The following is a 10,209-nucleotide window of genomic DNA, read 5'->3' on the forward strand; positions in this document are numbered from 1 at the left end:
CGAGGGGCTTGAGGGGCGGAGCCCTGGAAGGCTCGAGGGGCGGAGCCCTGGAAGGCTCGAGAGGCGAAGCCCTGGAAGGCTCGAGGGGCTTGAGAGGCGGAGCTCTGGGAAGCTCGGAGGGCGGAGCTCTGGAAAGCTCGGGAGGCGGAGCTCTGGAAGGCTCAGGAAGCTCGGAAGGCGGGGCTCTGGACAACCCGGAAGGCGGAGCTCTGGAAAGCTCGAGAGGCGGAGCTCTGGAAAGCTCAAGAAGCTTGGAAGGCAGGGCTCTGGAAAGCCCTGAAGGCGGAGCTCTGGAAAGCTCGTAAGGCGGAGCTCTGGAAAGCTCAGGAAGCTCGGAAGGCGGGGCTCTGGAAAGCCCGGAAGGCGGAGCTCTGGAAAGCTCGGGAAACTCGGAAGGCGGAGCTCTGGAAAGCTCGGGAAACTCGGAAGGTGGAGCTCTGGAAAGCTCGGGTAACTCGGAAGGTGGAGCTCTGGAAAGCTCTGGAGACTCGGAAGGCGGAGCTCTGGAAAGCTCGGGAGGAGGAGCCCTAGAAGACTCGAGAGACTTGAGAGACTTGGGAGGCGGAGCCCTGGAAGACTCGGGAGGAGGAGCCCTGGAAGGCTCGAGAGGCGCTGGCTCTAGGACGGGCACGACCACTGGCACTGGCTCTTGGACGGTCCTGGCTACTGGCGCCGGCTTTTGGACGGTCGTGGCTACTGGCGCCGGCCCTTGGACGGTCATGGCTACTGGCGTTGGCCCTTGGACGGTCATGGCTGCTGGCGCTGGCTCTTGGACGGTCATGGCTGCTGGCGCTGGCTCTTGGACAGTCATGGCTATGGGCATTGGCCCTGGGACGGTCATGGCTACTGGTGCTGGCTCTTGGACGGTCGAGGCTGCTGGCGCTGGCTCAGGGGCGGTCGAGGCTACAGGCGCTGGCTGGGTGACCGTGGAATGCGCTTGCTTGGGTTCGCTGACCGTGGCTGATGAGGACTCAGGCTCGCTCACGGTGATGTGCAAGGACTCAGGCTCACTCACGGTGATGTTCGAGGACTCAGGCTCGCTCACGGTGATGTGCGTGGGCTCTGGCTCGCTCACCGTGACATGCGTGGACCGGGAGGCGGAAGCCCGTCTTCTCTCCCTCCTCCGGGCAGACGAAGTGGGCCTTGCTGGCTCATGGAAGGCGACTGGGGTGAGGGTGACCTCGTTGACAGGCGGGACTGGCGTGACAGGAAGCGCCATGGGTGACTGGAGAGTCACCACCGAGGGAGGCGAGGCAGGATCCTCCTCAGCGACGCCCATGGTTAACGGTGAGCCGCCGATCCGCAACGTTGCCTCCACAAATTCGCAGAGCTTCCACCCGCGCGTTGCCGATGGCAACCGCTCCCTCAGCGAGGCGTTCAGGTTGCCCCTGAAGAAACTTACCAGGATGTGGTCCGGGTAGTCAGCGGCATTCGCCAGCACAAGGAAGTCGCCAATGTGGTCTTCGAGAGGACGGTCCTCTTGTTCGAGGCAGAGCAGGTGATAGTTGGCCAGTTGGACCGCTGGATCCATTGTTGGTTCGATCGTTCTGTAATGCTGGGTGTAGAAGTAGGACAAGACAGAAGTGCGGACCCAAATGCGGTATTGTTTATTTAGCACAGAGTAAACAAAAGGGGTAAACACAAAGAAAAGTCCACGAGGGGAAAACAGGTAACTGAAAACAATGAAACAGTCCAAACACGAGGGAACAGAAACACGAAACTGTAGACAGCAGGGTAACCTCAGACGGAACAGACAGGGGACAGGGTACAGGGTAACCTCGGATGAACACGGATGAACACGGATGAACACGGATGAACACGGATGGACACGGATGGACACGGATGGACACAGTGTAGCATGGGCACGGACATGAAACGTCAACGATCGACAGTGACTAAACAAAGAAACAGGGTTTAAATGCACGGACAAAGTGGCGACTGAACGAGACACAGGTGGAAACAATGATGAGCGCAGGCAGTGAGGGAGAACGGGAATTGTGGGAAATGTAGTGAAACACACGGACAGTGAGACTCAGGGCGGACAACAGGGAAAACGTGACATTGGACGGGATCGGTGACGGGTGAAACGGAAAACACGGAGCGGACAACAAGAAAACGTGAAATAAACGTGATAGTGAAACAAAGAACAGAGGGCAGACAACACAGGAACGTAACAAAAACATGGTCTAGTCAATCTAGAATTGACTTGTGGTTATTGTCTGAGAGCTTTAACAAAGATTGTGTAGAAGTTTATATTATTTCTACTGCACAAACAGATCATAAAGCTATCAGTGTTAATATTAAATTCTCTAATACAAGTTGTTTTACTAATGGATTGTATTGGAAACTTAACAATTCACTGCTAATCAATAAATTTTTAATACTGCAGGGAGAATTTGTGATACTCGGGTTTGTGGGTCTGGATGAATTTGTGCTTACCGAGTATTATGCTTGGGTTTTTGGCTATTTTCCTTGTCTGTTATGGCCAATGAATAGAGGAGTCAGACCAAGACTTCTATGCTCAGAACTCAGGATTTATTCTGACATTTCTTTAACATTAAATCCACCTCATTCCACCTGATTACCTTATGCATTTACCCTCTCCCTCCAACTCTCTTCCTGTTCTCGCTCTCTCCGTTTTCCTGTGGAATCTAACTTTATTTAAACCTTTCCATTTCAGTTCTTACAATAATTAAAAACTCTTTGAAGGAACTAGGAAAAATTTTGTTTTGTTTTTTGGGCAAATACTTTACATTTTACTCCCAGTAACTGAATGTTTATAGTTTAATTATTCTCAGGATATTGTGCTATTTGTGCCTGATACTTAGAATAAAAAATATAAATTAATTAATTCATCAATCATTGCTATTATTAAAAGTTTTTCTCCTATGGTGGTTCCCCAATGTCTAAATAATGCTTTTTATTGTCCTGAAAGAAAGAAAGAAAGAAAGAAACAAACAAACAAAGAAAGGAAAAGAACCAAAAGTAAAAGAAACAAAGAAAATCTTAAAAATGTAAGGTTACAACAACACAACATGTCAATCATTATGTGTGCTATGACCTCTTATACTTCCCTAACGAATGCAATGTCTTCCTTTCTGTCTCTCCCTATCTCTTTTCACCCATGAATGATGTTGAAGTAGCTGACATGATCAGCTTGATTGTGCAGGGATATTTATTTTTTAAATTGGCCTAAAGCACATGGCTGTTTTATACTCAGGGGACATAAAACTGTCAATTGTCCATTTATTGAGTACTGCTTTGGTACTGACAGAGCAAAGAAGGGATAGGGCCTGACAGGTAGATGGTAATAAAGGAGATGACTTTGGCTATGTTATCTGTTATCTATGTTTGTCTATCTCAATCATATTTTATGTGGAAATGTATCATTAATACTGGGGAAAACATATTTTGGACACATCAGAAATGCAGATAAAATAAGATTTAATCGGGGTCATAACCATTTAGTGTATAAAGTGCTAAATTAATGTTGTGGGAAATGATAACAGTTTATTTCTATGAATCATTCATAAAGTATGGAAAGAAATTAAAAACATTTTATTGGTGGGTGCAGGGGAGAGCAAGATATAACATATGTCATTGCAGTATAAACAGTGGAAAGGTTATTTTTCATTTTTAGAAAAGTTTGACTTACAGTAAGTATTTCAATATTTCCTATCTGATATCAAATATCTCTTTGTATTTTTCTCAGGTCTAAGCAAAATTATGTAACACTTTGGAGTGAAGATACACAGCAGCAGCCCATAACTAGAGGCTAGAATGGCAAAAATCTCTACAGCCACTGTGTACTTCCCTGGTGAGCTAACATATGCTGGAACAAATGCAATCCACACAGCACAGAAGATCAACATACTGAAAGTAATGAATTTAGCCTCATTGAAATTGTCTGGGAGCTTCCGAGCAAAGAAGGCTAGTAGGAAGCAAACAGCTGCAAGCAGTCCAATGTAGCCCAACACCAGGGAGAAGGCTATCGAAGAACCCACATCACACAAAAGGATAATCCTGGCAGTTTCACGGTTCATGAGCTTGATTGGGATGGGAGGTGCCACGCACAGCCACGTGGAGCAAATCACCACTTGCACAGCTGTGCTCAAGAAGATAATGCCACGCTGCTGCAGTGGGCCAAACCATTTCATAACATTACTGCCAGGTTTATTGGCTCTGAAGGCCATGAGTACCACCACAGTCTTACCCAGGATGCAGGATAGGCAGAGAGAGAATGCAATACCAAATGCAGTGTGGCGAAGCCCGCAAGACCAGGACGTGGGCTGCCCAATAAAAGCTAGTGCACACAGAAAACAAAGCCACAGTGAGCTGAGAATGAGGAAACTGAGCTCAGAGTTGTTGGCTCGGACAAGGGGTGTGTTGCGTTTGCAGGCAAATATCAGAACAACTGCGAGTGTAAAACAGGACCCCAGGAGCGCCACAGCCATCAAAGTGATGCCCATGGTGTCACTGTAGGAGAGGAACTCGATCGGCTTTGGGATGCAGGTGTCTCTTCTAGTATTGGACCAGAACTCAGGCAGGCATTTTACACACTCTAAGGCATCTAATACATAAAAGAACAGTATTTAATTTGTTTTAAATACCACAACCATTAGAAGTATTTGTGTACATATAATTGTGTAATATGTTAGAGTTAAAAAATCGAAAATAAAGAAAAAAGAAAAGAAAACATAGAAAACAAATCTTTTCCTTTCCTATCATGCTTTCTTTGTCCATAGTGGCAAATTTTATTTTACACTAAACATGTAATCGTACTTGTATGTCCTCCATAGCTATAGTTCTGGAATACACACACAAACATCAGCAGAGTTGAGCTGATTGGGGACACACCTGTCTGATTGCTAACCTCCCCAGCTGCACAGAGAATGCAGTCAAAGCAGCAGAGAGGAAAGTTTGGCCTGGTAGCCCTTCTTGTGCCTGGAGGACAGCTGGTGCTGCAGACAGACACAGGGACCTGCAATTCAGAGAGCAGATCAACTACAGAGATATACATCATAAAATTAATACTTAAATACCCTGCAAATACAAGAGAAAAGACTGAAAATCTCTAGATTTGTCTAATTTAATATTTTTTTTTCATTTTTCATAATAAAAATAAAAAGTTATATCAGTACAAATTTGAAAAGTTATTTCAGAATTTTTTGGAATTTGTTATGTCCCCATTTTGGTGACAGCATGGACTCCACATGCTTTGCACAACCTGATGATCCATGTTATCCAGCATGATTTGAGAATGTTCTAAAGCGTATCTTGTGTGCAACAAGTTAAACTCAATCAACAGCATGTATGCCATAATGCTAAATACCAAAAACATTTATTTAGATTTATTTTTATTTTTTAAATAAAGCAAACAGCAAAGTTACAGTGTAGCACTTACAATGGAATTGATTAAGGGCCTCTTTGTGAAGGGTTTAAAGGCAAAACTTTCATTTTATGTAATTTTATAAAAGCACTTACAGTAATTATTCTGTTAATAATAATGTATTATTTGAGATGTAAAGTTTTAAAATCGTAATATTTACAGTCATTTTAAGGTTTTAGGGTTTGTTGACTTTATATTGTAATGGCAATGAAGTTGTAAAATTGGCTATAACTTTACACAGAAAAGGATAGTAAGTGATTTTATTGCACTAAAATCATGTTGACATGCATATTTTTTTACGTCTTGTTGCTACACATTGGAAACAATGTGTATTTTAACATTTACTGATTGGCTCCATTCACTTCCATTGTAAGTGCCTCCCAGTAACCCGGATTTTAGCTTTTATTAAAGAAAAGGAGGGGCAAGTCAAAATTAACTTTTGTGGTAATCAATATTATTCCACAAATACTGCCGATTGAGCCTTACTTGTATTGAACCTGGAATATTCCTTTAAATGAAAAAAAAAAGTCCCAGATTTTTTGTCGTCTCACACTTTTGGACTTCACTGTATGTATGGAAATGGAGGGAAAGAAAAAGAAAAAAGAACCAGATTGAAGAATGAAAGATCTTACAGATAACTAATAACATAAAAATTAAACCATAATTCACTGTGGAGTATTACTTGTCTCTGGTTGCCATTCCAGGTGATGTTTTTCTCTTCAATCACTAGTTTAAGCTGCATCGTTTCATCAAACCTCCCCACAGTGGCATACTGCACCACTCCATTGCCACTGAGCTGCCAGTTGATGAGATCATACATTGCCACAGGATCTCCGTTATTGTCAAACTTAGTCTCCTCACCAAACTCATTAGTGAAGTGGACATGCTTTAAATAATGCAAGAGCTGCATGTGTGTGAATGAGTGAGAAACAGAAAAATCGAATAAGAGAGGGATCGAGAGAGGTAATTTAAAACAGAAACAGTAACATCAGCTCCACCTTCATTATATTAACAACATTAAACTCAATGAGATATAAATCTTAAGTAACAGCACATATAAAGGTGAAATAAAAAAATTAATTGAGATTTTTGTTTACCTGCCATGGCTGTATGCTGCTGGAGTTGGGGCACGATCCCCCTGCAAATGGTCCTTTGCCTGGTTCACAGTGCAGCATTGAATCCAGAGCATGAGCAATGGCATAAACTGCCTTATAAACATTATAGGAGATTCTGAGCTGAGAGACATCTGAGTAGATGTTACCTGTGTTGGCCAGTACTTCTGAGCCATTACAGTTGGGTCTAAGAGAGGAACTGTCAATGCCTTTACCTAGAGAGCACTTAAACATCTCTTCCCAGAATTGCAGAACGAATGGGTCCTGAGGGTATTTGAAAGGATGCAGCCGTAGCAGAAAAGACTGCAGGCCGGGAATATCAGATCTGCGAATGGCATAGCCCATGGAGCCCTGCAAGATGGAGTGGAATTCAGGGGTGGAGAGGACGGCCGCTGTGATCCAGGCTTCGCTGGCCAGCCATTGGATTCCAGTGAGGTTTTGTCGTAGGGCCTCCGAGAAGAGAGCCCTTGCATCTTGCTCAAGAGCAAAGACCAGCACCACACGGGCCCCTGAATCATAAATCCTCTCTACAATCCTGGACATTTCTGCTTGTTCATGGTTTTTTGGAATAATTTCATAAAAAGCAATACATGCACCTACTTTGGTCACCTCATCATTAAAGATTTGGGCACCACCACGACCATAAGCATCATCCCCCGCAACAGTCCCAACCCAGCTCCAACCGAAGTGTTTCACCAGTTGTGCAAGAGCATCCACTTGGAAAAAGTCACTGGGCATTGTTCTTAGAAATGCAGGGAACTCTAATTTATTGCTAAGACATGCACAGCTGGAGAAATAGCTTACCTAGAGGACGGGAGAGGGAATAATATACAGTATTAAAGAACATGAATATACCTTGAAATAATATGCAGTTGCATTAAAAATGCACAACTCACCTGTGGAACATGAAAAACACCTAGAAAGCGTGCAACCACTAGGGATAATGTTGATCCTCCATCACCAATGAGAACAGACACTCTGCCTCGGCACTCTGGATTCTGTTTGCCCTCTTCATTCTTGCTCATCAGGGCCAAGGCTGTGTGGAGGGCATGGAAATGTGTACTGCATGAGTCATAAATCTTATAACCCAGAGTTAAGTTGGTCAGGAGGCGTTGATCTCGGTTGATCTCCTCTATGGCAAAAATCATTGTCTGCATCCATCTAAAGCTTCGAAAATTAAACCTTTTGGGACAGAGAACATCAAATAATCACCAAATTATTATATTATTTTACCTTTTTTAACATTTCTAAATGGCTTAACTATCAACAAAAAATGCTTAACAAAATACTTTAGAATTAAGACACAGAATACAAGTCTTAAATTTCAAATGTAATATCCAAATAAACAAAAATTCCAAGAAAAGCCATTAAATATCAATTCAGCATTGTAATGTTTTATGGTAGGAATCCATTGATTGACTGACCCCGAGCACTGCGTAGAATGTGGCTTTGCAGTAAAAGATTGCAGAACATTTAGCACAGTGTCGTGTAGAGAGAATAGGCCACCGATTGTGATATCTCCCTCACTGGCCAGCACAGGCAGGTCTGAGGTGCTGCGGATAAGTCGGCAGGTCTGAAGAAGCTGGGAAGACATCGTAGTGCTGATGTACAACATCATTAAACACATGTAAGCACCCTGAAACGTCATCCTTTCTTTGTTGATGAACTTTACAGCTTGAACCATGTTATACACCACTCTACAGCTTTAATGCACACCACAGTGGCATTTTCTACATGACATACCTGTATTGGCAGTTATACATACAAATACATAAAGACACACTCTAGCTCACTCCTAACTTAGTCTACACAAGATTCACCCAAGCCCACCTTTATACTGCTCCTTTAAAGCAACCTTGCATAAACTATCCATATACTTCCCTTGAGGAAATCACTAAACGGAAATAAATCATATCACTCACAGTAAATGCACACACCCCAAAAATAAAACATTAATGCACCACTCTTTGCACAAACAATCCTAATGGTGTGAAAGTTGGTTTGAAAAAACACATTTTGAGAAAAAATTAAATATGGTTAATCACAAACCTTTTATGTCAATATGCCTCAGACACCCACCCTCATAAAAATTTATATTTTGCTTAATGAATGATCCCCCGTAAATAATAAATGCGGCAAGATAAGGGCAAAAAACTACAAAAACCTAATAGTGTTTTCCTTTACAAAACTGTATAAAGCCTACCCTACCATTAGAGAACTCAGTCTGGTGGCTTACTGGCTCATTACAGGTCATTAAGCATCACATGGGGGTATTTTATCACAGTAAGTGCTGCAGGCTATATTCTCACAAACACACAGAAAACAGAGGTTTGCTGAAGTGTAGCTCCAGGCTATAGTTTTCATTGTCTTCACCTATAATATCCACAGGAGGCTGCTGCTGTACACTAAGAGCGCCAATGATGAGCTCTCCCAGGATCAGCTCAGATATCAGCACATATATTGATATGAAGGAAATTATTGTACACTGCTAGTTTTATCTGTAACTGAGAGTTAAGATTTAAAAAGCTAAATAACACATGTGTGTACGTTGAAGGACACTTTTTCCCCTGTTTTGTGGGTGAATGGAATTCACTGGGTGGGTTGGAATGGAATTCAATGGAATTTGTACAGGTACGTAGAAATCACAAAAAAAAAAAATTAAGCACAAAAGGCTAATGGCTCTCGTTTGACATTTTGCTTCATAATTTTTCTGGGGACACTCACAGAGAGGGCCTGAAAATCATTAAAAAAGTTACATTAAATTTGAAAGCTTAATTTCCCATGGGTTCCCTTTGGGAATTTCCATTGGGTTTTGAATAGAGGATTTTCAGAGTGACTGTTCAGCTAGGTGTTAATAGCACCTGCCTCACAGCGTGGCTATTTGCACTCGGTGGTAACATACATTTATGACAAACTGTACCATTACTGTACTGTAAAAAGTGATTTGGGTGTCAAGTAAATTTGATTAAAACAACTAACATGAAGTTTAAAAATATTAAGGATAGTTAATTTTTGAAATTGTGGATCTGCATTGTATAAAATATATAGGGTACATTTAAATAATCCATTTAAGAGAGAAGACAACCTAATTATTTTGGGAAAATGTGTGCTTTTTTGTGATTTGATTGATGGATGCCAATTCAACAAATACAATTAAGAGAGAAGAAAACCTAATTATTTGGGGCAAATTTTTGCTTTTTTATGATTTGGTTTACGGACACCAATTAATCGTCAGTGTAGCAGTGGTAAGAGAAACCATGTGACTGAATGATGGGTCCCAGTGATGTTGTGTATATGGAGAAGAGAAGTGGCCCAAGCACTGGTCCCTGAGGTACCCCAGTAAGTAACTGATGTGGCTTAGATACCTCACCTCTCCAGGCTACCTTGAAGGACCTATCTGAGAGATAGGAGGTCAACCAGTCAAGCACAGTTCCTCTGATGCCTAGAGTAGAGAGGGTGGAGAGAAGGATCTGATGGTTGATTGTGTCAAAATGCACAGAAAGGTCCAGCAGAATCAGAACGCATTATCTGTATTCAGCTTTTGCCTGTCTCAGCGAGTCTGTGACAGACAGCAGGGCAGTCTCGGTGGAGTGTCCACTTTTGAAGCCTGACTGATTGTCATCCAGCTGCTTGTTTTGTGAGAGATAGGCAGAGATCTGATTGGAAACTGCCCTTTCAAATGTTTTTGCCATGAATGGGATAAGAGAG

At 42.6% G+C, this 10,209-nt stretch overlaps 1 protein-coding gene across 1 annotated transcript; it reads right to left on the bottom strand.

Annotated features, from left to right (window-relative positions):
• Nucleotides 1-3,665: 3,665 nt before the first annotated feature.
• LOC127661300 (extracellular calcium-sensing receptor-like) lies at nucleotides 3,666-8,095 on the bottom strand. Its single transcript, XM_052151931.1, has 6 exons — nucleotides 7,926-8,095; nucleotides 7,398-7,683; nucleotides 6,487-7,305; nucleotides 6,072-6,293; nucleotides 4,858-4,981; nucleotides 3,666-4,570 (listed from the first exon to the last, which is right to left on the bottom strand). The coding sequence occupies exons 1-6, from the start codon at nucleotides 8,093-8,095 to the stop codon at nucleotides 3,666-3,668; spliced, it is 2,526 nt and encodes an 841-aa protein (XP_052007891.1).
• Nucleotides 8,096-10,209: the final 2,114 nt, after the last annotated feature.

The sequence above is a fragment of the Xyrauchen texanus genome, chromosome 21, assembly GCF_025860055.1.
Source record: "Xyrauchen texanus isolate HMW12.3.18 chromosome 21, RBS_HiC_50CHRs, whole genome shotgun sequence".
In the NCBI taxonomy this organism is placed as follows: Eukaryota; Metazoa; Chordata; class Actinopteri; order Cypriniformes; family Catostomidae; genus Xyrauchen; species Xyrauchen texanus.